This window comes from Corythoichthys intestinalis, chromosome 4 (assembly GCF_030265065.1).
Source record: "Corythoichthys intestinalis isolate RoL2023-P3 chromosome 4, ASM3026506v1, whole genome shotgun sequence".
NCBI lineage: Eukaryota > Metazoa > Chordata > Actinopteri > Syngnathiformes > Syngnathidae > Corythoichthys > Corythoichthys intestinalis.
This window is the reverse complement of record NC_080398.1, coordinates 41,633,331-41,650,904: the sequence shown is the minus strand read 5'-3', so window position 1 is coordinate 41,650,904 and position 17,574 is coordinate 41,633,331. Positions and strand designations below refer to the sequence as shown.

At 38.9% G+C, this 17,574-nt stretch overlaps 2 protein-coding genes across 4 annotated transcripts in view; both read right to left on the bottom strand.

Moving 5' to 3' along the window:
• Positions 1 to 3,971, bottom strand: part of LOC130915083 (BMP-binding endothelial regulator protein-like) — a 64,714-nt gene extending 60,743 nt beyond the window's left edge. The window contains exon 1 of the mRNA XM_057834804.1: positions 3,468 to 3,971. Coding sequence (XP_057690787.1) covers positions 3,468 to 3,552 — 85 coding nt within the window. The 5' untranslated portion in view covers positions 3,553 to 3,971. The remainder of the gene's footprint in view (positions 1 to 3,467) is intronic.
• A 10,308-nt stretch (positions 3,972 to 14,279) lies between these two features.
• Positions 14,280 to 17,574, bottom strand: part of LOC130915081 (protein PTHB1-like) — a 244,301-nt gene continuing 241,006 nt past the window's right edge. For 2 of the 3 annotated variants that reach the window (XM_057834800.1, XM_057834801.1), the window contains one exon: positions 16,150 to 17,182. In XM_057834800.1, coding sequence (XP_057690783.1) covers positions 16,899 to 17,182 — 284 coding nt within the window. In that variant the 3' untranslated portion in view covers positions 16,150 to 16,898. Of the gene's footprint in view, positions 14,587 to 16,149; positions 17,183 to 17,574 lie in introns of those variants that run through there. The other variant, XR_009063053.1, reaches the window with a different exon arrangement.

The window sequence follows — 17,574 nt, the reverse complement described above, 5'->3', positions numbered from 1 at the left end:
CGTCTGTAGCGCTGCAATGCATGCTAAGAGGCATGTTGGACGACAACAGTGTTGACAGCAGGTGGCAGCAGAGATTGAGGGAGCAGTGATGGTCAAATGAAGCTTCTTAAAGGAATGAAGCTTTGCAGCCAATTGGTTCAAATCTTCATGGTGGTTCATTTGGTCTTATGACAGTTGTATGATGCCGCTGTCATAAAAGTGTTACCGATTCATATCTTTTCGTGTAATTATCCCATAAGACAGTGAGGACAGTGGCTTATTGTCCGGTGCGGCTTATCTATGAACAAATGCTGTTTTTTGTGTCAAATTTGAAGGGTGTGGCTTATGTGCGCTATATAGTGCGAAAATTACGGTAATTTAATCTCGTTACATATATATTAAACAATAAGTGTTTTAATTGACTCGCTTACATAATTAATATGACAATTGATTCAGTAATGTGTAAAATCACAAAACTAATGTGTATATACTAGGGCTGTCAAAATTATCGCGTTAACGGGCAGTAATTAATTTTTCAAATAAATCACGTTAAAATATTTGACGCAATGAACGCACATGCCCCGCTCAAACATTAAAATGACAGCACAGTGTCATGTCCACTTGTTACTTGTGTTTTTTGGTGTTTTGTCGCCCTCTGCTGGTGCTTGGGTGCGACTGATTTTATGGGTTTAAGCACCATGAGCATTGTGTAATTATTGACATCAACAATGGCGAGCTACTAGTTTATTTTTTGATTGAAATTTTTATAAATTTTTAGTGCTGCAACGATTAATCGATTAACTCGAGTATTCGATTAGATAAAAATATTCGAATTAAATTTTAATGCTTCGAGTATTCGTTTATAAGTGGCGTTGTAATGTTTATTTTGAAAGTGTTTGCATTTCGTTTTATTAATTAGGGTGGATACCCTTACACTCTGGTCTGCCTCATTTCACATGGTTTAATCCAACTGCTCCCTGTTAAGACCAACGTAAGGTATGTTTTTGTTTGTTTTTTTAATGCATTCTTAATTAGGTATATAGTTATATTTAGCCGTTTTTTGTGGGAATATGTGTCTGAACCATTTGTTAGGAGCATTGTAAAAAAAAAGTTAGCATTTTATAGCATTTAAGCTAGCGGAATTTTGCTATGTAAGTTAGCCAATGTTTCTTTTGTTGTACATAGATCCCTATTTAATTAATTTTTTTATACCATTTGTGGCTCAGCTCAGGTATTTTAAATTTTCAAGTTTCTTATCCGATTACTCGATTATTCGAACGAACTAGTTCATCGATTAATCGACTACTAAAATATTCGATAGCTGCAGCCCTACAATTTTTTAAAAACGAAAACATTAAGAGGGGTTTTAATATAAAATTTCTATAACTTGTACTAACATTTATCTTTTAAGAACTACAAGTCTTTCTATCCATGGATCACTTTAACAGAATGTTAATGCCATCTTGTTGATTTATTGTTATAATAAACTAATACAGTACTTATGTACAGTATGTTGAATGTATATATCCGTCTTGTGTCTTATCTTTCCATTCCAACAATATTTTACAGAAAAATATGGCATATTTTATAGATGGTTTGAATTGAATTGGTTTGAAATGGTTTTGAATCGATTAATTAATTTTTAAGCTGTGATTAACTTGATTAAAAATTTTAATCGTTTGACAGCCCTAGTATATACATTGAAAAACAATTATTTAAAAGTTAAATTAGTGTATTTGCGGTAGGGCGCAGATGGGCAACACTTGGTAACTTTCCAGTTTTGGTGGATTTTAGCGACTCCGGTATACAAAAGTGGTAGTGTTTTGCCTTAAGGAAGACTGCGTTTCCCATGAGGATCAGCGCACACCCGCACAGTGTCGTAAAATTACCAATCAATCAAAAATTTCCGGGTCGCCTGGAGATGAATTAAACAGCCGTGGCGCAGTTGGTAGCTCGAGTTGTCCTGGAACCGAAGGATCAGCACTTCAATTCCCGGCTAAGACCACCTACTGTCGAAGTGCCCTTGGGCAAAGCACTGAACCCTAATTTGCCCCCAATGGGTTGGCAGCGCCTTGCCTAGCAGGAGCACCATTGGTGTGCGTGAAGGGGTAAATGTGTGCTAATGTAAAGTGCTTTGGGCATTGTAACCATTTAGTTAAAAGGGCTATATAAGCAGTTTCCATTTACCATGTGCATTTTTTTAGTGTTCTTATCGAATTTTCAAGAAACTACTTCCAGAACCAATGAATTTTCTAAGAAGAGCTACAACTGTATTTTTTGTATTATTTTACGGAAACACGTATCTACACAAAACAGCATTGGATAATATCACAGCCTAAAAGACGCTATTAGCTAGCTGTATCGCCTACCCCTAACTGGAATTTAAAAGATTCATTTATTTACCAAACACATTGATATTTTTTTAACAGTTCTGATTGGCTTAGGAGAAATGACGCAGCAGTAGTAGGAGAGTAGCATTACGCATGAATTGCAATTTGGCAAATAAACGATGCTGTTAGGCTAACAACTTGATTTGTTTGACCCATATGACGCATCTAGGACCTGTAGCTTGTCTGGAATGGGTTTGCTGTGTGTTCCAACCACTGCAGTGAGCGTGAGGTGTCATTCAGTCAGTTGTTCATCACCTCTGGAACAAATGACCCGAAGATCTGAGGTCTGCTTTAACGGTTAGCTCCTTTTAATCAGGGCTAAAAATGCTAATTTCACATCAGTCACATTGTTGTTCATCCATTTATTTGTTTTATATCTGATATTTTTTTGTTTTGAATTCTCTTACTCATTTAATGTGACTTTTATGTAAAATATGTTAATTGTGTCTTGCTGATTTTCTTTTTTTTTTATGTATTAATGTGCCACATGGGAGTTTTATACACTGTTATTGTGGTTATTCATACTGCTGATTTTCACGTGATGACAAATAAGTTCGCTCTGCCTTGCCTAATTGCCTCGAATCATATTTTTTTGAGTGTTATAACATTGGTCAACACTAAATTTATTGTCTAAGTTTTGCTAGCAGATTAATGATCATTTTAATGTGTTGAATCAAAAAAATTACCACATTGGTTTCGCTCAATCCGGGCAACTTTCTGAACTACGCGAGTGTACTTAACTCAATGAAAGTTATTTTTTAGTTTACAAAAATGTTCTTTTGTACTATATAGTTAATATAAAATTTTAGAAAAAGATTTTTCTATTCTTAAACCTTCTTTGAATGTGAAATAATCACGAAAATCAACTCATAATGTCACCGAAATGTACTTGATTGAGTCAGAAGGTCAGAATCTTTAAAAATCAAATCAGCATCAAAATCATTTTTGCATTTTTGAAACACAAAACGACTTAAACATTTTTTGGGGGGAGATCAGTGTAATCCTATTCATAGTCTTTCTAGGCCACTGTTAATGAGGGTCCCCTAAAATCATTTCCCTTACCAGGGCACCAGGTAGGAACATCTAAAAAACGCTCACCTGTGATGAGCGCGGTGGACGGCTGAAGCAGAAGAAGAAGAAAAAAGAGCCTGCAGGTGGAGCGGCGGTCCAGCCTGGGCGTCATCCTCCACTCGGAACCTCCACTCGTGGGTCTTTTAATCCAAAGGATGAAGGAAACAAAAAAGGCAAAATAATTTAAGAAGTTCCCTGTTAGAATCCGTCCCAACTGTGAAGGCAGAAAGAAGAGATCCAGTCAGGAGAACGTCGGCGTGTTACGTCGGTGGATGCTGACTGCACACTGAGCTTCTGAGGGTCGCAGGCTCACACACTCTCTCTCTGTTGCTCCTCTCTCACTTTAACACACTCGTTCCTCCTCCTCCCTCTTCTACTCCTCCTCTGTCGTGTAGAGCCCAGCAGAGGCAGCAAAGTCCAGCATCCAGTCACGGATGGGAAAATGGAGAGCATTCCCTCAAAATTCAGTAAAGAAAATGTGTTAATTAAATAAATTAATGAATATCTCTAAAACGATAGCAGCACAAACCCAAAATTTTAAAGCACAAACGAATGGGGGGGGGGGGGGGGGCAACTTCACGGAAGTTGAGGTCATAGGGGGGAGATTGAGGGAGGGCGGAGAAAAATGAAGTGATGTTGAGATGAAGCCTCATGAGGCATTGAACCACTTGAACCAATTGGTTTGAGAAAGGGTTCATTTCGTGAAGCTTCATGTGCGCACGGTACCCCCTTCTGGTTAAGTGTATGATCACAGTCAGTTGTCTCGCAAACACGAGTAGTGTTGCAACGATTAATCGATTAACTTGAGTATTCGATTAGAAAAAAATATTCGACGTAAATTTTGTTGCTTCGAGTATTCGTTTAAAGTGGCGTTGTAATGGTTCATTTTGAAAGTGTTTGCATTTAGTTTTGTTGGATACACTGCTCTCTGGTCTGTCTCTTTTCACATGGCTGAATCCAACTGCTGCCTGTTAAGACCAACATAAACCAAGTTTTTGTTCGAGCTAATGTTTTTTTAATGCATTCATAATTTAGTTTATCTGTATATTTAGCCATTTGGGAATATGTGTCTGAAACATTTGTTAAGAGCATTGTAAAAAAAAAAAAACTTTAGCATTTTATAGCATTTAAGCTAGCGGACTTTTTCTTTGTAAGTTAGCCAATTGTTCTTTTTTTGTACAAAAAAAAACTACCGTTTGAGGCTCAGCTCAGGTATTTTAATTTTTTAAGTTCCTTATCCGATTACTCGATTATTCAAACCAACTAGCCCATCGATTAATCGACTACTAAAATATTCAATAGCTGCAGCCCTAAACACGAGTGACTCGTTGATTTGTGTGTGTGTGTCTGTTAGGAAGGAATTAATTTTAAAAAATACAGTTTGATCAAAACCCATACGGACAGTGGTATGAAAACGTATCTGAACCTTTTGGAATTTTTCACATTTCTGCATAAAATCACCATCAAATGTGATCTGATCTTTGTTAAAATCACACAGATGAAAGAGCAGCGTCTGCTATAACTAAAATCACCCAAACATTTATAGGTTTTCATATTTTTATGAGGATAGTATGTAAACAATGACAGAAGGCGGGACATAAGTAAGTGAACCAACACATTTAATATTTTGCGCCCCCCTCCCCTTTTGGCAGCAATAACTTCAACCAGATGCTTCCATATCAATCAGGACTGATATTGGCCCATTCTTCTCACAAAACTGCTGTAGTTCAGTCAGATTCCTAGGATGTCTGGCATGCCACCGCATCTTAATGGGGTTCAAGTCTGGACTTTGACTTGGCCACTCCAGAACGTGTATTTTGTTCTTCTGAAGTTAATTTACTTCTGTGTTTCTGATCGTCTTGTTGCAGCATCCATCCTCTTTTTAGCTTGATCTGTCTGACAGACGGCCTCAGGTTTTCCGGCAAACATTTCCTGATAAACATTTGAATTCATTCTTCCATTAATGATTGCAAGTTGTCCAGGTCCTGAGGTAACAAAACAGCCCCAAATCATGATGCTCCCTCCACCATGCTTCATGGTTGGGATGAGGTGTTGATGTTGGTGAACTGTTCAATTTTTCCTCCACACATGACATTGTGTGGTAATCCCAAACAATTTAACTTTGGTTTTATCCGTTTATCCATCCACAAAATATTTTGCCAAAACTTCTGTGGAGTGTCCAAGTGCCTTTTTGCAAACATTAAATGAGCAAAAATTGTTTTTTTTTTTTAGACAGCAGTGGCTTCCTCCATGGAGTCCTCCCATGATCACCATTCTTGGCCATTGTTCTACATATAATTGATGTGTGCATAGAAATATTGGACTGTGCCAGTGATTTCTGTAAGTCTTTAGCAGACACTAGGGTTCTTTTTTGCCTGTCTGAGTATTCTGCGCTGAACTCCTGGCGTCTTTGGTGGACGGCCTCTCCTTGGGAGAAAAGCAACAGTGCCAAACTCTCTCCATTTGTTGACAACTTCTCTGACAGTCGGTTGATGAACATCCAGACTTTTAGAGTTGGTTTTGTATCCTCTCCCGGCTTTATACAAATCAACAATCCTTGATCGCAGGTCTTCAGACAGCTCTTTTGACCGAGCCATGATGCACATCAGACATTGCTTTTCATCAAGACAATTCGTACAGGGTGTTTGTTTTGGCAGGGCAGCTTTAAACCATTCATCAGTAATTGGGCACACACCTGACTTAAAATGTTTGGGAAAAATTGGTTTCAATTGCGGAGTCGCTAAGCTAGCGTAGTGGTGGCTGCTTAGCATACCAATCATACAAATTATTTCATAACTGGTCCAAATTATTTTTCGCACAGATCATGTGATTTGCACCTTGGGGACGGTCCTATATTGTTTGTAAGTAAATCTTATTGAATAAATAATAATTATTTAAATAATTATTTATTATTTTATTATATTATTTCATTTATTCATCCTATCGTCAGGGTTAGCTTGTGTTAAACTGTACGTCTAAAATAAATTTGCAAATAAATATCAGACACACAGAAGGCGTAAAAAAAAAAAAAAATCTATATATATATAAATATATTAGGGCTGTCAAAATTATCGCGTTAACGGGCGGTAATTAATTTTTTAAATTAATCACGTTAAAATATTTGACGCAATTAATGCACATGCCCCGCTCAAACAGCTTAAAATGACAGCAGCAGTGTAATGTCCACTTGTTACCTGTGTTTTTGGAGTTTTGTCACCCTCTGCTGGCGCTTGGGTGCGACTGATTTTATGGGCTTCAGCACCCATGAACATTGTGTAATTATTGACATCAACAATGGCGGGCTGCTAGTTTATTTTTTGATTGAAAATTTTATTAAAATGAAAACATTAAGAGGGGTTTTAATATAAAATTTCTATAACTTGTACTAACATTTATCTTTTAAGAACTACAAGTCTTTCTATCCATGGATCGCTTTAACAGAATGTTAATAATGTTAATGCCATCTTGTTGATTTATTGTTATAATAAACAAATACAGTACTTATGTACCGTATGTTGAATGTATATATCCATCTTGTGTCTAATCTTTCCATTCCAACAATAATTTACAGAAAAATATGGCATATTTTATAGATGGTTTGAATTGTGATTACAATTAATTAATTTTTAAGCTGTAATTAACTCAATTAAAAATTTTAATCGTTTGACAGCCCTAATTAATATGTACTGTATATACAGTAATTGCCTTTTGCCGTCAATGGCAATTTTTGAAGACTCAAAGTAGAAAAATTGTTTCCTTCCCTGCAGTCAGTCAGGCAGGCAGGCAGACAGACAGGGCGGTGGGCTACCCCCAACCCCGGCCCCGAGGTTAAAACCCCCTGCAGCCGATGGGTCTGGCCCTCAAAGACCTTGTGTGCCTGACCAGCGGGAGTGGGAGGTCTCTGACTCTCCACGGCTACCTGTGGGCTTAACATTTAGTGCGGGCAAAAAGACTAAAAATTAACTATCACACGAGCACTGTTTGGTCTGTTTTAAACAGACCAGAGTTCTTTTTCTCAGATAGTCCGCTTTGTTTTGTAAATGTGAAGGCGGAGTTGGGTGCGCTTTTGCTACTGTATGTTCAGCGTCACAGCTTGGAGCTGTGATGCTCTTGGCTGTGAAGGTACCCACAGGACAGAGAGGTAAAAAAGAACCCAAAAGTGTCTTCTAAAGACTTATATAAACCACTGGCACAGTGTAATATCTCTGTGCACACATCAATTAGATGTAAATTTATGGCCAAGAATGTGTTCATGGGAGGACTCCACGGAGGAAGCCACTAATGTCTAAAAAAAAAAAAAAAAAAAAAAACATTGTTTCTCGTTTATGTTCGCAAAAAGGCACTTGGACACTCCACAGAAGTTTTGGCAAAATATTTTGTGGAAGTATGAAACCAAAGTTGAATTGTGGGAAGTAACACACAATGTCATGTGTGGAGGACAAATGGAAACAGCTCACCAACATCAACACCTCATCTCTACCGTGAAGCATGGTGGAGGGAGCATCATGATTTGGGGCTGTTTTGCTTCCTTAGGGCCTGGACAACTTACAATCATTAATGGAAGAATGAATTCAAAAGTTTATCAGGATGTTTTGCAGAAAAACCTGAGGCCGTCTGTCAGACAGTTGAAACTAAAAAGCTGCAACAAGACAATTATGCAAAAACACAGACGTAAATTCACAAACTTCCTAATGGTTTCAGAAGAAAATACACTTTCTGGAGTGGCCAAGTCAAAGTCCTGATTTGAAACTAGGGCTGCAGCTATCGAATATTTTAGTAATCGAGTAATCGACTGAAAATTCTATCGATTAATCGAGTAATCGGATAAAACAAATATATTTTTAGGTGAAGAGCAATTATAAATATACATGAGAAAACAAGACATTTAATCTATTCTTGAACCATTTTCAGTCAATCAATGTCTTTATTTTCGATGTATATTGTTGAAAACAGCCAACAATTGCATCTCAGATGTAACTAGAATTACAAGAAAAAGACTAATTCACTGCTTTCACTCAAAAAACTTTTAGATCTTATTAAATATATATATATATATATATTAGGGCTGTCAAAATTATCGCGTTAACGGGCGTTAATTAAATTTTTTAATTAATCACGTTAAAATATTTGACGCAATTAACGCACCCGCTGGCATATTGCCTCAAACATTACAATGAGGCCGTTTATGGACATTAAGAGTGAAGAGAATGCCACCGGCCGCTTGGGGGCAGCGCCGTTCCATACTCATGTTATGTCTTCTAAACGTGGGAGAATTAGTAGTTGTGAGACGTTTATGCTGTATTCACAATGCAATGCAAATTGCTATTTGTGCTCCACACATATTTCGGTAAGTTTTCTTTCTTTTAGTGGCAATTATGTGTCTCTTTGTTTTATTTTGGGTAAGATATGTACAGGTACAGTGGGGAGAACAAGTATTTGATACACTGCCAATGGGTTTTGGACTTTTGGCAGTGTATCAAATACTTGTTCTCCCCACTGTATATGTTATACAGTAAAGGCGAGTGGACACAGGCGCGCCGTTTATTGGCATAAGCTTCTCCTTCACAACAAACATAAGTATCGTTTAGTGAAAGCACAACAAAAATAATATTCCTATCTCTCTCTCAAAAAAAAAATAAAGTTCTCAAAAAGAAAAGTACTTCAGTCTATAGTAATGAGGCCCTATTCTGACACACAGTTAAACAACAATGCTAAATAAATTGGCATTCATATCAATTTAGCTATGCAAAATACACGTAAAACTTTTCACTCTATTTTTATTATTGTTATTTTTATTCTTCTTCTTCTTCTTCTATTAACTCTACTTTTGACTGAACATTTTACAAATTTTATTAAAACGAAAACATGAAGAGGGGTTTTAATATAAAATTACTATAACTTGTAACTATAACATTTATCGTTTAAGAACTACAAGTCTTTCTATCCGTGGATCACTTTAACAGAAAGAATGTTAATAATGCCATTTGTGGATTTATTGTTACAATAAACAAATACAGTACTGATGTACAGTATGTTGTATGTATATATCCGTCGTGTGTCTTATCTTTCCATTCCAACAATAATTTGCATAAAAATATGGCATATTTTAGAGATGGTTTGAATTGCGATTAATTGCGATTAATTACGATTAATTAATTTTTAAGCTGTAATTAACTCGATTAAAAATTTTAATCGTTTGACAACCCTAATATATATATATATATCTTACCAAAAAAATGCCGTTACGCTTGATAACACACATCACTTAAAAGTTAGGATTTTTTCCCATGTGTTTCAACTGAATTTCTCTTTGTGTCAAGCCATTTTTAAGTTCTAGTTAAGTTTTAAGTTAGTCTAAACTGTAAGTCCTGATAGGATTTTGAGTTTTTGCAGTGTTCAAAATAAATGTATGATACAGGCTGTATTGGAGCACATTAGGGACCAGTGCTACTTGGTGTTTTATCCAGCAATGACTACTGAGCTAAAACTGATAGTTAGCATGATTAAGTTTTTATTTTACACCCTCATCACTCCACAATGCTATGTTATGTTAAAGCCTGTATGTAAGACACGTTAGCCACGCATCGACAGTGGTCATAATTAATTGAAACCTAGCCCTCCGCAGGGCTAACGTTATGTGAGCTAGTAGCAAAAGTAACGTTAATCTTATTTATTAGCGCTTAGCGCTCTTTATTAGCGCTTAGCGCTCTACTGCTTTAAGATGGCGGCTGTTTACTAACGCTGCCCAGACGCGGCCGAGTCTGTCATTTCGCATCTAGTTCAACATACATGTAATTAGGCATATGCCGGTATGAGATTTTGACGGTACGATAACCGTGAGCAAAAATACCGCGGTTTCACGGTATTGCAATTATAGCTCCCAAAAATTTTGAGATGTATGGGTTAAAAAAAAAAAAAAAAAAACTTTTTTTCAGACCATAGTTGTAAATTGGAACATGAATATATTGTTAAAATAAATAAATTATCAATAAAAAAATATTTGAAATAAAATTAAAATAAAGATAACTTATATACTATACTCACAGCCACAGCTCAAGTTGCACAAGATTACAGCAAGAACAAAATTTCTATAAAGTAAAAACACTTCTGAATACATTTTTTAAAAATTTATACTGCATGACTTTTTTTTTGAGGGTGGAAAAGCTTAAGTGAAGTTTCGCCATTTTCAGCCACTGTGTCAACTCTAGTCTACATGATGTCATGCCTTTGTGTTAAAAAGAACATAAGGAATTCATAAGTTAGGTAAAAATGTATAAGTTAGTTAAAATGTCAATATTATTGTGGAAAGGTTTCATCTAAAAAAACAAACAAAAAAAAAAAAAAACACACATTGGGAGTGAGACCTCACCTTGATCCAGCGAACGTGGATTTGTGCTTAGGGCAAGATCATCGTTCGCAATTAGCGATCTTTGATGCTATCACTTTTTCCCCTTCATTCAAGCGAATCAAGCTTGTTTTCTCACTCTGCGGCTGTAACACTCAACGAAGTTGCTCTCCCAGCTGAGCCTAGGCTAACATTCATCTTTGTAAGCTTTTACTTAGTTTGTATATTGAATTTGAAAGGAAAATGTGTGTTTTGTTTTTGGCGAACTTTTTCCATGGTGCTAATCTGTGGAAGCTACTCACATGGAAAAATCTAATTGTACAACATTTTAAATGTATTCATTTTGTATATTAAACTTACCACGATTTGAGAGCTCAATAAATTGAAGAACAGTACGCCTCATGTTTGGAGTAATTGTTTTTGGGTTAGCTGGCTGTGTAGCCGATAGCGTCACTCTCACACACAGCAACAAACGGGAGGGGGTGAGCGCTTCTGGCTGCATTTTTGACACAAGAAAAATAGCGAATACCGTCCTACGGTCTGACGGAAAATTTTAGTGGTTTTGAAACCGCGACGTTTTCACACCACGGTAAACCGTGAAACCAGTAACCGGCACATGCCTACATGTGACATCTATGAGACGCATCAGACGCTACCTGTACCAACGTAGCATCGTGCGGGCTAGTATTTAGCAACGTCGGCGTCGTTTGTGGCGGCTGTCGGCTGCAGTACGTTTTTTTTTTTTCCTTCTTCCTCTCCGCACGTGACAGGGCGTTGTCCCGCATTAAAAGTAGTCCGAGCAAAACGTGATGCTTAGAGCTGTCAAAATAAACGATTACTCGAGGTGAATAAAATTACTCGGATCAGTTTTTAAACTCGAGTTACTCGAGTACTCGTTTCCGCTCTACTTGAAACCCATTGATATGCTGTGGCATGACCTAGAGACAGTGATTCATGCCAGACATCCCAGGAATCTGACCGAACTACAGCAGTTTTGTTGAGAGGAATGGGCCAAGATTAGTCCTGATTGAAGTGCCAGACTGATCTCCAGCTACAGGAAGCGTCTGGTTGAAGTTATTGCTGCCAAAGGGGGGGCGTGGGGCACAAAATATTAAATGTGATGGTTCACTTATTTACATATTTTCCTCCTTTGTCATTGTTTGCATACTTTAGTTAAAGCAGTTTTTTTCATCAGTGGGATTTTGACAAAGATCAGATCGCATTTGATGGTGATTTTATGCAGAAATGTGAAAAATTCCCAAAGGTTCAGATACTTTTTCATACCATTGTAGGTTGAATTCCACTATTATGTAGAAATACAAAATCCAACATGGCTGCCGTCACAAAACAAAGAGCTTTTTAAATTGAAAATTCTTGTAAATAAATGTTTAAATTTCAGAATTTGTATAGAAATGAACGTAAAACAGTCTAGATTCTTGGTTAAAAGCATAAAAAACGGGTACTTATTGTTAATTTAACGTAAATATTTCAAGCAAAAGTTACGGTACTGGGTAATCCAACATGGCGGCCGTCACGAAACAAAGAGCTTTTTAAGTTGAAAATTCTTGTAAATAAAATACTTGAATCGCGTAATTTCTATAGTTATGAACGTAAAATACTTTAGATTCTTAGTTATAAGCAAAAAATGGGCACTTATCATTCATTTCAGACTTGAATATCAAAATCACCGTAATTTTACTGCGACCCGGTGAATTATTTGAATGACGCCCCCAAAATTTTCCTTCAATATACAAATATTTAAAATGTATCTAGTCCTACAATTTTGATCCAAATTGCATAATTTACACATCAAAAATTCCAGGACAGTAAGGGGCAAAAAAGTTACAGTATACAGCAGTATACAGAATTTGCCAAAAACCTTTGGTTCCCCCAAAATTCGCCCACAACTGTCCTATTCATTTCTAATGGGAAGCCATTGACAGCCATGTACAGTATGTCCAAATTTCCCATTCATTTTCAATGGCAGGAAAACAGGTCTTTGTGATTTTTGACCAGTTACATGACAGCCAATTGACATTCAACTGGCACGCCAGTGGTCGAAGCCATTGACAGCCATTCACGTCCATGCCGTTGACGGCCACGTACGTCCAAATTTCCCATTTATTTTCAATGGCAGACAAACCTGTGTAGTTGCGATTTTTGACCAAAAACGCCCTCCATTACAGCCCATTTATTCAGCTAGAGCCTAAGTAAGTTGATCCACAGGAAGTGACGTGATATCAACAAGATGTGTCCCCGAAATGTCACCAAATCAACAGGAAGTGACCCGATATCAACAGGGCGTGTACCCGAAATGTCCTCAAATCAACTGGGAGTGAGCTGATTATTTTTTTACAGTGAAATTTATACTGGGGCACTGCATATCAATACTGGGTAGAGGTGGGAATCTTTGGGCACCTAACCATTCGATTACGATTCAGAGGCTTCGATTCGATTATGATTCGATTATTCATGAACCCAACCGCTTTTAATGTTTTGTACATTAGTTCCGAAATTGTTAAAAAATCCGATTAGGGCACACATCATACGCCACCGGAGAGATCGGGCAAAGGGCGGTGGGACGGGCAGCTGGGCTGAATTTCCATGCTGCGGTCCCACTGTCCCAAGCCAAGATCTCCTATTTTAATGCATACATTGCACTACCCTCCCCTCACAATCCCATTAGGTGCTGGGTTATGGCTGCCAGCCGGGAACCTGGCAGCCACAGTAATAGGGTGGCAGGCGGCTCCCACACATTTTTCTTTTGCATGGCTCCCAAGGCGTGGCCTCCTCTCCGCCTGGGCTGCCGGCCGCGGGAGTGGGGGGAGATCGGTGCTCCGGTTTTGCGTCGCCCCATGGCGGCTCCTCGGCGTTCTCCTGCCTCCGCCTTCCCCTCTCTTCTCTAAGTGGGTATCCGCCCAGTGCTGCGCCGCGGATCGCTGGCTGGGCGGCGGTGTATCGGCTGGATGTTGCCTGCTACGGCGGGGGACCCTGCCCTGCCCTGGGCTTGGTGGGCCGCTGGGGGCCCCGTGGCGTGCTGTGTTGGCTGGGGGGCTGCGGCGGCGGCTCGTGGCCCGGGTGGGCGGACGGGGTTGGGGACGGGCGTGGGGTTTGTGGTGCTTCCCCTCTTGCCATCCACGAGGGCCGGTAGATGGGCACGCGGGTGGCCCGGGGGAGCACCCTGGATTGGATTCCGGGGGGGGGGGGGGCTCCTTTCCTGGGCTGTGGGAGGAGGGATGGGCTACGCTACCCCCCCCCCCCCCCCCCGGAATCCAGGGGGGTCCATGGGTCACCATGTTAGAGGTAGTAACTTTTGCATCACATGCAAAGCTACCATCAATAATTGGATTGCAATAGCAATAGATGAACAAGCAGTTTTCTTCAAAGCCATTTCTTCCCAGGCAAAAACACCGACACCGTTCACCAAAACGACCAGAAAAACAAACAAAACAGTGCACGAAGGGAAAAAAACGGTTAAAGAAGAAGAGTGAAAATTTGGATTCTCACCTCTTTCTTTATTTGCAAGTATTCATGTTTGCCAACTAACCAACAAAATCATTGCAAAGAAATCTTCACCTGAGATTACATCGTGAACTTTTTCAGCCATTGACGGTCATAGACGTCATTCTATTGCTTCTAATTTAAATTAGGGCTGTCAAACGATTAAAATTTTGAATCGAGTTAATTACAGCTAAAAAAATTAATTAATCGCAATTCAAACCACCGATAAAATATGCCATATTTTTCTGTAAATTATTGTTGGAATGGAAAGGTAAGCCACAAGATGAATATATACAGTGCCTTGCAAAAGTATTCGGCCCCCTTGAACCTTGCAACCTTTCGCCACATTTCAGGCTTCAAACATAAAGATATAAAATTTTAATTTTTTGTCAAGAATCAACAACAAGTGGGACACAATCGTGAGGTGGAACAAAATTTATTGGATCATTTAAACTTTTTTAACAAATAAAAAACTGAAAAGTGGGGTGTGCAATATTATTCGGCCCCCTTGCGTTAATATTTTGTAGCGCCACCTTTTGCTCCAATTACAGCTGCAAGTCGCTTGGGGTATGTTTCTATCAGTTTTGCACATCGAGAGACTGACATTCTTGCCCATTCTTCCTTGCAAAACAGCTCGAGCTCAGTGAGGTTGGATGGAGAGTGTTTGTGAACAGCAGTCTTCAGCTCTTTCCACAGATTCTCCATTGGATTCAGGTCTGGACTTTGACTTGGCCATTCTAACACCTGGATACGTTTATTTTTGAACCATTCCACTGTAGATTTGGCTTTATGTTTTGGATCATTGTCCTGTTGGAAGATAAATCTCCGTCCCAGTCTCAGGTCTTGTGCAGATACCAACAGGTTTTCTTCCAGAATGTTCCTGTATTTGGCTGCATCCATCTTCCCGTCAATTTTAACCATCTTCCCTGTCCCTGCTGAAAAAAAGCAGGCCCAAACCATGATGCTGCCACCACCATGTTTGACAGTGGGGATGGTGTGTTCAGGGTGATGAGCTGTGTTGCTTTTACGCCAAACATATCGTTTTGCATTGTGGCCAAAAAGTTCAATTTTGGTTTCATCTGACCAGAGCACCTTCTTCCACATGTTTGGTGTGTCTCCCAGGTGGCTTGTGGCAAACTTTAAACGAGACTTTTTATGGATATCTTTGAGAAATGGCTTTCTTCTTGCCACTCTTCCATAAAGGCCAGATTTGTGCAGTGTACGACTGATTGTTGTCCTATGGACAGACTCTCCCACCTCAGCTGTAGATCTCTGCAGTTCATCCAGAGTGATCATGGGCCTCTTGGCTGCATCTCTGATCAGTTTTCTCCTTGTTTGAGAAGAAAGTTTGGAAGGACGGCCGGGTCTTGGTAGATTTGCAGTGGTCTGATGCTCCTTCCATTTCAATATGATGGCTTGCATAGTGCTCCTTGAGATGTTTAAAGCTTGGGAAATCTTTTTGTATCCAAATCCGGCTTTAAACTTCTCCACAACAGTATCTCGGACCTGCCTGGTGTGTTCCTTGGTTTTCATAATGCTCTCTGCACTTTAAACAGAACCCTGAGACTATCACAGAGCAGGTGCATTTATACGGAGACTTGATTACACACAGGTGGATTCTATTTATCATCATCGGTCATTTAGGATAACATTGGATCATTCAGAGATCCTCACTGAGTTTCTGGAGTGAGTTTGCTGCACTGAAAGTAAAGGGGCCAAATAATATTGCACGCCCCACTTTTCAGTTTTTTATTTGTTAAAAAAGTTTAAATTATCCAATAAATGTTGTTCCACTTCACGATTGTGTCCCACTTGTTGTTGATTCTTGACAAAAAAATTAAATTTCATATCTTTATGTTTGAAGCCTGAAATGTGGCGAAAGGTTGCAAGATTCAAGGGGGCCGAATACTTTTGCAAGGCACTGTACATTCAACATACGGTACATTAGTACTGTATTTGTTTATTATAACAATAAATCAACAAGATGGCATTAACATGATTAAAATTCTGTTAAAGTGATCCATGGATAGAAAGACTTGTAGTTCTTAAAGATAAATGCTAATACAACTTATAGAATTTTTATGTTAAAACCCCTCTTAATGTTTTCGTTCTAATAAAATTTGTAAAGTTTTCAATCAAAAAATAAACTAGTAGCCCGCCATTGTTGATGTCAATAATTACACCATGCTCACTCTTGGTACTAACCCATAAAATCAGTTGGACCCAAGCGCCAGCAGAGGACGCCAAACACCCCCCAAAAAAAGGTAACAAGTGGACATTACACTGTGCTTTCATTTTAATCTGTTTGAGTGGGGCACGTGCGTTAATTGCGTCAAATATTTTAACGTGATTAATTAAAAAATGAATTACCGCTAACGCGATAATTTTGACAGCCCTATTTTAAATCCCCACTAGACATCAAATTCAAGTCCAGTCGAAATTGATTTAGACATCTAATCTATCCCTGTCAATGGCTGCCAATGAATTGAAAAAAAAAAAAAAAAACAACCCAAAAGAGCGTCAAGTGAAAATGCTTCAATATGTACAGTGGCTTAGTGGTTCGCGTGTCTGCCTCACGGTAGGGTTGGATTCTCCCTTCAAGTTTGTACTTTTCAGGCCTCCCCAGCTCCGGTCTCAACTTCCTTCTTCCTCTCTTTGACCTTTCCCGTCGATGTCTTCTTCGTGACTTTTTTGTCTCCCGCCTCCTTGCCCGCCTCCTTCTTCTCCTTGGCGGAGGAGGAGGACGACGACGTCTCCTTTTTAGCTTCCTTGGTCTTGGCCTCCTCCTTCCTGGCTCTGTCCTTGGACGACTCTTTCTTCTTCACCTCGGTCGACGTCGCTTCTTCTGTCACGGCGCCCTCCGATGGCTCGCTGGAGACTTTTTTGGGGTCTTTATCTGAATAATGAGAGTGACATGAGATATTCGTCAATTCAAATGGTGGAAATGTCCGTCAATTCTAATGTTGGTTCTATCAGTCAATTCCGTAGATGGCTATATTCCAAAGACGGAAATTTCCGTCATTTCCAATAATGGCTATGTTAGGCAATTCCATAGATGGCTACACTGTGTTAGTCAATACCAATGACGGAAATATGTGTCAATCACTATGACGTAGACATTTGCCATTTCCAAAAATGGCTATATCTATCAATTCAAAAGACGGAAATATCCGTCAATTCCAATACTGGCTGTGTCACAGTCAATTCCATAAATGGCTATAAGAGTCAATTCCAATTACAAAAATATGCATCGATTCCTATGACGTCTACATTTGCCATTTCCAAAAA